Below are 13,974 nucleotides of genomic sequence, written 5' to 3'. Positions count from 1 at the left end.
CAGTGCCTCGTAGAAGCGGCATGTCTGGGGCTGTGCTCCGGAGCGTCCGTTTGCCGCTCTGACTTTTTGATAGCCTTGCCTCAGGTCCTTGACTTTCACGCGGCACTGCATCGCATCCCGGCTGTATCCTTTCTGTGTCATGGCTTGGGAGACCTTCTCGAAGGTCTTTGCATTACGCTTGTTGGAGCGCAGCTCCGACAGCACAGACTCCTCGCCCCACACAGCGATCAGATCCTGGACTTCCCGGTCTGTCCATGCTGGGGATCTCTTTCTATTCTTGCATTGGGCTGACTCCTCTGCTGGAGAGCTCTGCATCGTTGCAGGTGCTGCGGAGCTCGCCCCGATGTCCAGCCAGGACGTCAGATTCAAAGTGCCCAGACAGGAAAAGGAATTCAAATTTCCCCGGGGCATTTCCTGTGTGGCTGGTCAGAGAATCCAAGCTCCGACTGCTGTCCAGAGCGTCAACAGAGTGGTGCACTGTGGGATAGCTCCCGGAGCTACTAAGTTCGATTTGCATCCACACCTAGCCTAATTCGAGCTAGCAAGTGCGAATTTAGCGTTACTCCACCTGTCGGGGTGGAGTACCAAATTCGAACTAAGGAGCCCCCTAGTTCGAATTAAATGGCTTCCTGGTGTGGACGGTTGAGCGATTAGTTCGAATTAACGCTGCTAAATTCGATTTAAGATCCTAGTGTAGACCAGGCCTGAGACCCTAGGCTCAGAAGTCGCATGTACGTGCCTAAATGCCCGGCTATGTCCTTTTCGGTGCCAAAGGATGTGCCCAAAATCCAAGGCACGTGGGTCAAGCATCTCTGCACACGTGTGCACGTGCCCATGACCAGCCCGCTCCCCTCTGAGGGTCGCCCCCGCGGAAGCCCAAGGGTGGGAGCTGGGGGCGACAACCCGCCCCTGAAAGGGCACCGCCCCTAGTCTGCTGTGACTCGTCAGCTGCCCCCCGCCCACCAGCCTCCCCAGTCCCCACCCACACCAGCGAGTGGCTGCTGCCGGGGCGGGGACTCCCGGGGAGGCGGAGCAGCTGCAGCCGCGGCGCGGAGGGGACAGCGGCGGCAGCATGTTCGGGGTGATCAGGAACTCCCTGTTCGGGTCGGTGGAGGGGTGGCCCTGCCAGGTGCTGAGCAGAGGGGAGAAGGTAGGAGCGGGCTGCCCGGGAGCTGGAGGGCAGCGAGGCAGGGAGGAAATACCCCTCCCAGAGATCTGCCCCGGAGTTTGGGGGCAGGGTGATTGAGTTGGGGTGTTACACGGGGATGCTCCCCCTCTCCCTCCCCCCAGGCGCCTCTGCCGCCCCCGTGTAAACCGTCTAGAAGGGAAGCGTGTGCCCCTCCTTCCCCTAATCATCCCGTTCCCGGGGGCTGACACACACACACACACACAAGGAAGCTGTGTGCAATGAGCCGGGATCCTTTCCTGTAACCCACGCCTGAGCCTCCAGAACTCCCGCTTGTTGGTGTCAATATGGGGCCTTTCCCCTCGGGTGCACCAATCACCCTGCCCAGACTTCCAGGCGGAGACTTATTTCTCCTTCCATTTTAAAGGAAGTATGTCACTGCCATTGCACAACTGGCCAAGTTGCAGACAGCGCCTGCATCCAGTGTTTTGGGCGCGGTGGCCTGTCTGCCTGCCTTATCTCCGCACGGGGTGCACACAGCACTCTTCTCAAACAGAGGGCTTCAGAGGATTGAGCTAATGCAGCAAACGCCGAGAAACTATGGCCTTGCATTGTGTCCCTCTTTCTGGTTGCTATCCATTGCTGTGAATTCTATCCATGCAGAGAGAGAGTGGTTTGGTTTTGCCTGTTCTCCCCACCCCCAAAACACGCGTGCGCTCATGCATACACATACTGTGCCTATCAAGTTCTACCACTCCTCCCTTACTATCTTGTGCACCCCAGAGAATCAACAGGGCGTTGAGTCCTCAGTGGATAGTAACATGAAAGTAACTGGTCTGCTCAGGTCTTTCCTCCTTCAGAATCCAACTTGCTCCTTGTTGCAAAAGAACTCAGCTGTGATCTGCTAGTGCAGGGGTCGGCAACCTTTCAGAAGCGGTGTGATGAGTCTTCATTTAGTCACTCTAATTTAAGGTTTTGCGTGCCAGTAACACATTTTAACGTTTTTAGAAGGTCTCTTTCTCTAAGTCTATAATATATAGCTAAACTATTGTTGTATGTAAAGTAAATAAGGTTTTTAAAATGTTTAAGAAGCTTCATTTAAAATTAAATTAAAATGCAGAGCCCCCCCGGACCGGTGGCCAGGACCCAGGCAGTGTGAGTGCCACTGAAAATCAGATCACGTGCCGCCTTCGGCACATGTGCCATAGGTTGCCTACTCCTGTGCTAGGGTTTGCTGCTGTGTGTAACTGGTTTGATCAGCATTTTTCTGTGATGATGGTGTTTCCCAGGGATGCAGGGTGGATAGGGGAGCCTTCACCTGCAGGGCTGCTCCAAGGGGAGCAAGGTGACCTAGAGCGTTTATTTCGCTCAGGCTTTTCAAGTCTAGGTTACAGTTGTCCTGTTTTATCTCCATTTTTCCCCCCTGCCCCCGTCATCATTGGTACCACAAACAGTGGTTAACCCCATATTGAGACCTGCTCTGCTGCAAAGACATGATGACATCAGACTCAGGAGAGAGACTGACAACTCCATGGTCAGTCTCTCCACCTAACATTAAAACTGGTCTTTACGTGGGAGGGTTATGTGGAGAGGGGTGGGGGGAAGTGTATGTTCCTAGGATCTAATTTTCCCCAGGGAGGCAATTTCCTTGTCGTGAGGAGCGTTGCATCTCTCAGGTGGATGTGTTATCTGCCCGTGTTCTTTTTCCAGGAAGAGGTAACCTATGAAGAAAGGACATGCGAAGGTGGGAAATTTGCTACAGTGGAGGTAGCTGGGAAACAATTTGATGAGGCCTCCAAGGAAGCGGTGCTCAAGCTTCTGAAATACGTGGGAGGAACCAATGATAAGGGTCAGAAACTTTGCAGACCTCCTTTGTTCAACTGCTAGTTTCATCTTGTCTGTCTCTGAGAAGGATTTGTAGTTGTATTTTCTAAAGGACAGTCTAAGTGGCTTCTTAGGGGAGCTCCCAACATGTATGCATATGGTGTGTGGTTTTTGCGTCTTAACTCGCTGTATATGCAGGGGGCCCACCCTTTTATGTGGTGATGGCAGAGATTACCTTTGTAGCTTTTATCTTAGCTAGTGTAATTGCACAGGCTAGTCTAATTAATAATAAAGTGTAGTAAATAATAAACTTACATTAATTTCCAATTCTCATCTTACTAAGCAAGATGCTTCAATAATATCCCACAACAAGGGTGTGGGGGGAGGGTCACAGAGTAATTACCGGTATAAGTCACCTACAAATGCTTTTGCATCTTTCGCAGATGTCCTGAGGAAGGCAGGTATACAGTAGCACGTGGCAGGAAGAGGGGGAATGAATGGAAGAGGGAGAAGGTTGCAGTTCTGGAAAGAACAGCAATTGCAGCAGCACGGTTAATCAGTAAATGTGGTGATGAGGGAAGGTACCTCTAGCCATAATCCATAGCACTGAGATGAGACGTACTGCACCTAAGTGTATGAATAGGTAAGAGAGCGCTTCCAGGACAGAGCACTGGACTGGGACTCAGGAGAGCTAGTTTCTATCCCTAACTTGGCCACTGGCCTGCTGCATGACCTTGGGTAAATCACTTCACCTCTCTGTGCCCCAGCGTCCCTGTCTGTAAAATGAGGATAATGACCCTGACTTTGGAGATCTACTGAGGAAAAGCGCTCTATGACAGCTAGGTCGTTGTTGCTACCTCTCTTTGAGTGATTGAGGTTTCACAACCAGTGACAGCCTGGAGAGAAGGAAAAACAATCATCTCCAGTGCGAGTTGTGGTCATAACTTGCTGGATATACCTTCCGAGAACAACAAATTAATAGCTTACCATGTTGGGGTGGGATCACACACAGCCCTGGCCGGAGCTAGAACAGCTCAGAGTTCTGAGTCATTGGCTCCCGCAGGGAGTGTTTTGTTCTGCCCCAGCTGAGGCCTCATGCTGCAGGGCCTACACTGATTAAACTATCCATAAAGCATCTGGCACTGGCTACTGAAGGACACAGGATCCTGGCCCAGATCGGTCATTGGTCTGTCTCTTTATTGAAACTCCTGTGTGTTAGGGTTTGATTTTCAGAGGTGTTGAGCCCTGGCAGCTCCCATTGATTTCACTCTGAGTTGTGAATGTTCAGCACCTCTGAAAATCCGGCCTCTAATGCTTAGTTTCTCAAGGGCCTGGACTCCGCTTGTAATACCTCTGTCTGTATCTGTCTTAGGGGTTGGGATGGGCATGACTGCGCCAGTTTCCATCACTGCCTTTCCTGATGAGGACGGCTCCTTACAGCAGAAAGTGAAGGTCTCACTCCGGATTCCGAGCCAATATCAGGACAACCCTCCCCGTCCTGGTGATGAGAGCATTCAGATTGAAGAGCGAGAAGGAATGACCATTTATTCCACGTAAGGGGCAGATCTCAGTATTCCCGGGCAGCTGGAAAGTGTTGCGCTTTGGATGCCCTAAAGAACAGGGTGCTCTAAAGAATACAGTTATGTTTACCAGCTGACTCATCATTGGTTATAGATGTGTGTGCAATAGTGGAAGATTCAGGGAGCCTACTACACTGAACAAAAATGCTTCGCCCTTAATGTTGTTCATGTTTCAGCACAAAGCAAATGGAATTCTTTTAACTTTCAAAGCAAATGTAGTGTCTATGAAAGATGGCAGCTTGCAATCCTGGAGATGAGAGTGGTCTCTGTATGTAACATGGACACTAGCAGTGCAAGTTTTTTTTTCACACCATTGAAGGGGGGATGAGATTGACAACAAAGGGAGTGAACAGTCAAGTGGCAAAGTTTGGAGGTGATACGAAATTAATCAAGATAGTTAAGTCCAAAGTTGACTGTGAAAAGGTACAAAGGGATTTCACAGAACTAAGTGACAGAGCAACAGTATGGCAGGTGAAATGCAACATAGATGAGTGCAAAGTAATGTACATTAGAAAAAAGAATTCCAACTACACACATATAATGATGGGGTCTAAATTAGCTCTTACTACTCAAGAAAGAGATTTTGGAGTCATCATGGATAGTGAAAACTTTAGTTCAATGTGCATCATCAGTCAAAAAGGCTAACAATGTTAGGAACTATTAGAAAAGGGATAGAACATTAGAAAATATGATGCCACTATATATATATATATATATATAACCTTGAATACTGTGTGCAGTTCTGGTTGCCCCATCTCAAAAAGGATATTGTGGCGCTGGAAAAGATGTAGAGAAGGCAATAAAGATGATCAAGGGTATGGAATAGTTTCCATACAAGGAGAGACTAAAAAGATTGGGGCTGTTCAGCTTAGCAAAGAGATGATTAGGGAGAGACATGATAGAGGTCTATAAAATCATAAATGGTGTGGAAAAAGTGAATGGCAAAGTTATTTGCCCTTGCCCACAATACAAAAACCAGAAGCCACCAGATGAACTTAATGGGCAGCAGCAGGCTTAATACAAACAAGAGGAAGTACTTTTTCACGTGATGCACAATTAACATGTGGAACTTATTTCCAGGGGATGTCGTAATGGCCAAAAGAGTAACTGGGTTCAAAAAAAAATTTAGATCAGTAGTTGGAGGATAGCCACTGATTAACCTATTAGCCAAGAAGGTCAGGGATGCAAGACTAGAGATTACGATGGTCCCTTCTTACCTTAAAGTCTGAGTCTATGAGCCCCATGCTCAGGGCAACCCTATACTTCTGACTGCCAAAAGCCAGGAGAGGAAGCCAGGGGATGAATTTCTCCCAAATTGCCCTGTTCTGTACACCCCACCTGAAGCTGTGGTACTGACACTGTTGGAAACCGGATACTGGGCTAGATGGGTCACTGGTTAAGAATAAAATTGTCAGACACATAGAAAAATATAAACTGTTGGGCAATAGTCAGCATGGTTTCTGTAAAGGGAAATCGTGTCTTACTAATCTATTAGAGTTCTTTGAAGGGGTCAACAAACATGTGGACAAGGAGGATCCAGTGGACATAATGTACTCAGATTTCCAGAAAGCCTTTGACAAGGTCCCTCACCAAAGGCTCTTACGTAAACTAAGCTGTCATGGGATAAAAGGGAAGGTCCTTTCATGGATTGAGAACTGGTTAAAAGACAGGGAATAAAGGGTAGGAATTAATGGTAAATTCTCTGAATGGAGAGGGGTAACTAGTGGTGTTCCCCAAGAGTCAGTCCTAGGACCAATCCTATTTAATTTATTCATAAATGATCTGGAGAAAGGGGTAAACAGTGAGGTGGCAAAGTTTGCAGATGATACTAAACTACTCAAGATAGTTAAGACCAAAGCAGATTGTGAAGAACTTCAAAAAGATCTCGCAAAACTAAGTGATTGGGCAACAAAATGGCAAATTAAATTTAATGTGGATAAATGTAAAGTAATGCACATTGGAAAAAATAACCCCAACTATACATACAATATGATGGGGGCTAATTTAGCTACAAGTCAGGAAAAAGATCTTGGAGTCATCGTGGATAGTTCTCTAAAGATGTCCACGCAGTGTGCAGAAGCGGTCAAAAAAGCAAACAGGATGTTAGGAATCATTAAAAAGGGGATAGAGAATAAGACTGAGAATATATTATTGCCCTTATATAAATCCATGGTACGCCCACCTCTCGAATACTGTGTACAGATGTGGTCTCCTCATCTCAAAAAAGGTTCAGAAAAGGGCACTAGAAAAGGTTCAGAAAAGGGCAACTAAAATGATTAGGGGTTTGGAGAGGGACCCATACAAGGAAAGATTAAAGAGGCTAGGACTCTTCAGCTTGGAAAAGAGAAGACTAAGGGGGGATATGATAGAGGTATATAAAATCATGAGTGATGTTGAGAAAGTGGATAAGGAAAAGTTATTTACTTATTCCCATAATACAAGAACTAGGGGTCACCAAATGAAATTAATAGGCAGCAGGTTTAAAACAAATAAAAGGAAGTTCTTCATGCAGCGCACAGTCAACTTGTGGAACTCCTTACCTGAGGATGTTGTGAAGGCTAGGACTATAACAATGTTTAAAAGGGGACTGGATAAATTCATGGTGGCTAAGTCCATAAATGGCTATTAGCTAGGATGGGTAAGAATGGTGTCCCTAGCCTCTGTTCGTCAGAGGATGGAGATGGATGGCAGGAGAGAGATCACTTGATCATTGCCTGTTAGGTTCACTCCCTCTGGGGCACCTGGCATTAGCCACTGTCGGTAGACAGGATACTGGGCTAGATGGACCTTTGGTCTGACCCGGTACGGCTGTTCTTATGTTCCTCGTCACTTCCTGTAAGGCAGCTCCTGCAAACTGAAGAGAGAAAACGTAAATAATTTCCAATTGCCACTTTCAGCTAAGAAACTGGGTTGTGAACTCCCTAGGAAATAACATTCTGTTGGCCTAACTGGCCACTGGGGTGTCACTGTTGTGCCAAGGAAAACCACTGTTTTGTTCAGCTGCTGTGATCAGGCTGCCACTTATGGATGGCATTTCAGGCTGGACATCTCTTTTAGGGAGGAAGGGGCTGGAAATAGGCACAAAGGAGTAAATATGATGTAAAAATAAATACATTAGGGTTTTCTTCTCTAACGTTTCCTTTGTGGTTGTTAGTTTTCAATGAGCAGAACACTCCTCTGTCTCTCATATCAGTCTGGAGGTCCCTCGGCAGATTTCTGTTGAAATTATTCATGATACAGATGTTGGCCATAGACCCTAAGAGGGTATGCCAGTAACAATGAGAGAGTTAGGAACAGATAGATAAATAGTGGTCACGGCCCACCAACTGTCTAACTCGGGGTCAGTTAGTGCCACATGGTAATGTGGACATGTGTCCTCTAGAAACTAGAATCAAACTATCAATTGTCATTCAGGATTGAACAGCCATTTGGTATTTTGTTTGGTTGCTACACACACTTATGCTGGATTCAAATCCACTCCCCCTTGGTGAGATGTTTCTATCTGACCTGGCTTTTCCCTTTGCAGTCTGCAGGCTCCTGCGGTGTGTCTGAATGCTGCCACAATCCAGCTTTTGTGTTTGGTTGCCTCCATGGGGCCAGGCTGCATCGTCAACAAAGATGAGCAGCATGCTGTTGGCTGTTCCTGCAGGAATCAGTAGCAGCCCTTTGTTGTTTTTTATCCCTCTCTTACTTGAACTAGCTAGAGTTTGGCTTCCTTTCATAGTTCAGGTTCCAGCAGGCAAGTGTTCACCCCACAATTAATATCTGTGTTGGCAGGCTCAGCACAAAGGCCAAGAATTGAATGGGCTTGGAGATACCTATCCCTTCACTACAAGAAGCTGTCCCTTCAGCTTGGGGTTGAGATGTAGGGCAGGACATGGGGGGCTAATACAGGTGATGCCCATGCTTTATATATCTGTGGATGACTAAAGCTGTCTAGTCTCTGGACCTCTCAAGCCAACACTTTTTGCCTGCACTAGATTCAGACAGGAAAAAGCCACAGCACGGATCTACATCACTATGTATTTTTAGCATCTTGTTCCCTCTTTCCCCTTTTGTCACCACATTTCAGGGTTGTCTCACTCAGTGTCTCCATGTTTGGCTCCTTTGCAGGCAGTTTGGTGGTTATGCCAAGGAAGAGGATTATGTGAATTACGCCGCCAAGCTGCGCTCTGCCCTGGGGAGCGAGGCAGCCTACCGCAAGGACTTCTACTTGTGTAATGGCTACGACCCCCCCATGAAACCGTACTGGCGACGCAACGAAGTCTGGTTTGTGAAGGAGTGAGCCACTGGCTTACAAAGGTGTATGGTGAGGCTGATGTCTTCTCCAGCTTGTTGTATGTAGGTGGAGTCCTTGCCCTGTTCCAAACAAAACCGCAGGCTCGCAGAGTCAAAAAAGAAGGGGTCTCAGTTATTAACAAAAATATAATTAAAAAATAATACAATGTGAACCCTCCCCAACAAAGCCTTCTGCCAGGCTTATCTCCTTGTAGGATCCCCTGGCTTTAGGATCTGACTCTTTCAGGTACTAGTGCTCTTCCTGTTTCCTAGACTCCCTTATTCTCAGGTGGGAAAATGAGCCAGCTGCACCAAGGAGTTTGCAAAATCAGCACTTGCTAATGGGTGGGTGTTGCTTGCATTCACTGGCAGCCTGTTATGCTCCTCTGAAACCTGAGAGATGCCTATTGTTGACCAAAGTCTTTATAACATGTGGCTTTTCCATTCTGATGGGGTGTTACGATAGCTTAATTCCATGCTACACTGATGCTTTATCTGTTCCATTCTGAAAGAGTATAAAGGGGTTAGATTGCTGCTGCTGAGGCGCTGTGTAGTGAAGATAGCATCATCTCCATTTCCTAGTAGTGCACAAGGGAACATCATGCCAACAATCTGATTCAGAAACCTGCTCAAGAGGAAGAGCCAAGATTATTTGTACAGCTTCTTGACTAGGAGATGGAGCTCTTCAGTGTAAACTACTGACCTGTTGCCATTAATCACTGGATAATGTATGATATAATCTTGTGACTATTTCTTTGTGTCTATTAAGAGTTTATAATATGTTTTCTCTGAAACTAGCCTATGAAGGGGTCAAAATTGGACATGACAATGAAATCTGTATTGGCCTAAATGTATACAGAGGGGTAAAGAGTCTCAACAGTTGGTACTTCTGACTTAGGTTTATGACTTTCAGAAGAGCTGTGCACACAACAGCTCCCACTGAAGTGAGCATGAGGTTTTTGGCTCAGCTGTCTTGAAATTTGGATTTGGGTGTCTAATTTTATGTAGACACTTTTGCAAATCTTGGCATTCATGTGTGTAAGGGCGTAACAAGTTCTGTGAACACTGTAATTTCTTTAACTGGTACATATCAAACCAACACTTTAGCTGTCAATAGTCCTGCCAACAGATGGCGGAAAGTATCAGACATGTGGACGGACACACATACTACACTTACACAGGTGTGTCTATAATTTCAGCTAACTCAAACTAAGAGCAACATTCTTATAATATCTCTCTGCATGAATGCCCAAGGGTGCTTACTAAAAGGAACAGCTTCATCCTGAAAGCCAGAGGAGAAGCTGTTCAGATGGAAGTCGGACTCTGGCCAGTCAAGATGTTTTAGGTTAAGGTGATCCTCTTGAGATGAAAGTTTTTCACGGAGAAGGGAAGTTTAAGGTCCTGATCTTTCTTCCACTGAAGTTAAATAAGAGCTTTGGACTTCAGTGAAAGTTGATCAGGCCCTTTACTGTCAGAACAGTTGGCTGGTTTAGGAAAATGAAGAGGTGGGTAGTTTATTGTTGCAGAAGAGAGGAAAAGCTAGAAATAAAGTAACAGTTGGCTAGAGTAAGACATTGGAGCATAATTCTTGAAGGGGAGATGGACCAAAAAGAAATAGGTAGACAAAGATATATTTGTAAAGTTGAGGTTTTGCTTTTAAGACAGTAAAACAATAGATAGGAATGAATATGAACTGTTAAAGAGCAGGTGCTACCTTTAAAAGGTTCTGCACAACAAAAGGAACCTCTCTATGCACACGGTTATTCTTATCTAACCACGTGGGGAATGGAGGGGTTGGGTTCATCTTGTTTCTAAATTCTAGGGTTTATTTTGGGATTCTTCCATGTGAATTGCATGCAGTGTAAGCACTGTCCTCTCGGGCTCAAGGCAACAAGTGTGCTATAGTGATGTGAACCCACAGCTGATGAATTCTAGAATGTGTAATGGGTAATAATAAACCTGATGTGATCACACTCCAGATTGGATCAACACACTGTAGAAGACTGAGGAGTTCACAAAATGTATAAGCACTGTCCCAACATCAGCTTGTGACTAAAGGCTGAGAGTTATGAAGTCCACAGTCTTTGCCTCCCATAGACTTCCTAGAGGTCAGATTTTGATGCCCTTGTGCAAACTAAACAGAACATTATCCCATGAGTAATCCCATTGATTTCAGTGAGATTACTCCAATTGAATAGCACCTTCCTTCACAAGCAAAAGTATCTAGATTCTGTTTTCCCATTCTTTGCAACATTTAAAAAATCATGACTTTTTAAATTGCAACTTGGAATTTCCTGACTTGATCAAAGGATCTGAGAGGGCAGTAGGAGCTTTTGATTGCTCAGCCCTTTTGAAGAGCGGGCCATTAAGGTGCTTTGTCACTAATTGAAGAGCAACAAAGAATCCTGTGGCACCTTATAGACTAACAGACGTTTTGCAGCATGAGCTTTCGTGGGTGAAATTCACCCACGAAAGCTCATGCTGCAAAACGTCTGTTAGTCTATAAGGTGCCACAGGATTCTTTGTTGCTTTTACAGATCCAGACTAACACGGCTACCCCTCTGATAATTGAAGAGCCTGATTTTAGGTTGAAAATCTTGGCATGTGTGCGTGTGTTTGGGATACAGATCATGTCACAGTACCTATACTTAGCCACTGATCCCTCTCTAAATAAAAAACTGTTTGGCCTCAGTTATCTAAGTGTATGTGTGGATAATGAAGGGTTGATATGACTCTATGATAATATCTTATATCATACGCCCCATAAACTCTTAAACTCCTGTGTAACTTTACTTATGTGAGTATTGCCATTGAATTATATGGGGCTACTCACCTGAATAAAATTACAGACTTGCTTTTATTTACAGGATTAGAGCCACAAAACCCACTTCATTACATACACCGATCAACTCCTTAATTGACTTGAAAACTGCACAGTCCTCCCTCTTTTATGTTCTCTGTACCTTTTAAATACATTCCTTGTAGGAGAATAATACAATTAATCACATCAAAAAATTTCATGTAACCTCTTTTGTGCCTGTGAGGTGCCCTTATCTGTGCTTCACATGAACACTGAAAATGACACATTTTATGCGCCTCTGATCTTCAAAACTGAGTGATATTGTTAAAAACTGAGTATGCATTTTAAAATGTTAACTGAAAATAAAATGTAAAAGGAGATTGTTTCTACTGGATGATACAAAACCAGCTCCATTTGGATTTACCTTGTTAATTTCTTCTAGTGCCTCATGTTTGAATGACAATGTTTTTTTTATTGTTTATATCTCCTTTTGTGTACTTCAGGTGTTACAGTTCTCAGCTCTCTATCCCAGACTCAACTGCAAAGAATTAATTGGAAGCTAATTTTATTACTTCATGGATCTTGCTGTGCAGCCAAAAACATTTAGAAACCTGAAACTATCTCTCTATGAAATGTGAAGAAGCTGCATGAAGCAATTTGGTCTAATTAAAAAATATCGCCAACATTTATTCTCTTCATCGTCACCAACAAAATCCCACTCTTCAGAAGCAAATACTTTTTCTTGATTAACAGAGATAAAGGAATCTGCAGATATTTTAGCTGAATCTCTCATTCTGTACGGTTGACCAGCCAGAAGGCTGAGCAGATTGATTCTCATGTATTGGGACAACAGCTTGCAGTGTAATAGTAATAGAGAGAAAATATGAAGGCCCACATTCAAAAACATAATATAGATAGGAAGCACCTACAGGACCAGTCACTCTGGCCTGACCACAGTGGCTTGAGCAAACAGGTAACTAACTCATTATTCTAGTCCTACAAACACATACGTCATTGCATGCAGTGTTGTTATAGCCATGTTGGTCCCAGAAAGCCAGGGTGAATGAGGTAATATCTTTTATCGGACCAACTTCTGGTGGTGAGAGAGACAAGGTTTCAAGCTATCTCTTTTCAAGCTGGTTAGCTGCATAAGCTTGAAAGCTTGTCTCTCTCTCCACTAGAAGTTAGTCCGATAAAAGATATTTCCTCACCCACCTTGGCTCTCTAACACATATACCAGTAACTTAACTCATGAGTTTTCCTACTTGTGTGTGTGTTTCTAGGCTTTGCCCCTAAGTTTGCAAGAATCAGAGATTTGTTGATTTATGAAGGAAAGACCTGTTTTGACAACACACTAATATATCTAATATTGAGTTAATAAGAGAATGGTGAATATAAGAGAGCTAATCTGATGGGCAGACCATTTAACTCTGGGTTGTCTTACAACATTCTACTCCCATTAAGGGGAGAGGTAATTTTTGATGGGCAAACAACATATCTTTTTTTTTTCATTCTCATCAGTCATTGTGATAAAAGGAAGGAGAGTAGATTTTATGGTTGGAAGTGGCAAATTTTCATGATAGTTTTGCAAGGCTGCCTTGGGTGTTCCTAGACTGCCACCTGACTAGCTATAGTTACAGTAATTCCTCTTTTGTAATGGGGTATCAAGTGCAACTGCTTGCTCTTCACTAAGTATTTTGAGTTCATTTATCTAAAAACACATCACTTCTAACTGGACTGTAAGTAGCCATAGATGTATGATACCCACTATAAAACTGTTCCCAAACCTGATTTATTGGAGTGGGACTGGTAATAGTGCCATCCTCGACAATGATAGATGGAGCAGCAGGAATCTATCTACTCAATCGCTCCTGAGTATCCAAACCAGCAGCTTACTATTTTTGTCGGCCCATTCATAATCTTTCGGCTTAGCTCTAAATAAAATACATTGCACAGAATGGGTATTGGTCAGGCCAAATTCTTGTTTCCTAGTACTCTGAGTTTCAGATGTTTTAGGAGATCAATCTGTATAAATACTGTTTGATTTCTAAGACAATGTGCTTGGGAACTAGAAGCTTGGGAGATTTTCAAAGACACAAATAGGAGTTAGACACCCAATTTCTAGAAAAAAAATTGAATGGCTGTTTGTGCCTAACTGCTGCCATTTGTAGCTTTTGGAAATCTCTCCATTTTGTGTTTCTTTAATACCTATTGGGGAAACAACAAACAAACAACTGGTTGTCCCCTAACTAGCTTTTGAAAAGCTTTGCGTTCCATTCCAGGACTTGTAATATCCCTTGTATTAATGTGACTACATTCCCTAATTTGAGCATGAGCAAGTAATAGAAACAGCCTCGATGTAAGGA

The 13,974-nt window shown here is 44.3% G+C and overlaps 1 protein-coding gene across 2 annotated transcripts; it reads left to right on the top strand.

The window, feature by feature from the left end:
* The first annotated feature begins 1,001 nt into the window (after nucleotides 1-1,001).
* Nucleotides 1,002-12,387, top strand: HEBP1 (heme binding protein 1). 2 transcript variants are annotated; one of them, XM_044982710.1, is made up of 5 exons: nucleotides 1,002-1,150; nucleotides 2,837-2,975; nucleotides 4,323-4,503; nucleotides 8,644-8,839; nucleotides 12,112-12,387. In XM_044982710.1, the coding sequence occupies exons 1-4, from the start codon at nucleotides 1,073-1,075 to the stop codon at nucleotides 8,813-8,815; spliced, it is 570 nt and encodes a 189-aa protein (XP_044838645.1). In that variant the 5' UTR covers nucleotides 1,002-1,072; the 3' UTR covers nucleotides 8,816-8,839; nucleotides 12,112-12,387. The 2 variants fall into 2 exon arrangements, with proteins under 2 accessions (XP_044838645.1, XP_044838634.1); XM_044982699.1 differs by lacking the exon at nucleotides 1,002-1,150 and having other exon boundaries at nucleotides 2,735-2,975.
* Nucleotides 12,388-13,974: the final 1,587 nt, after the last annotated feature.

Source organism: Mauremys mutica, chromosome 1 (assembly GCF_020497125.1).
Source record: "Mauremys mutica isolate MM-2020 ecotype Southern chromosome 1, ASM2049712v1, whole genome shotgun sequence".
NCBI classification, from domain to species: Eukaryota; Metazoa; Chordata; order Testudines; family Geoemydidae; genus Mauremys; species Mauremys mutica.
The sequence above is the reverse complement of the archived record's forward strand: the minus strand, read 5'-3'. Positions and strand labels throughout refer to the sequence as shown.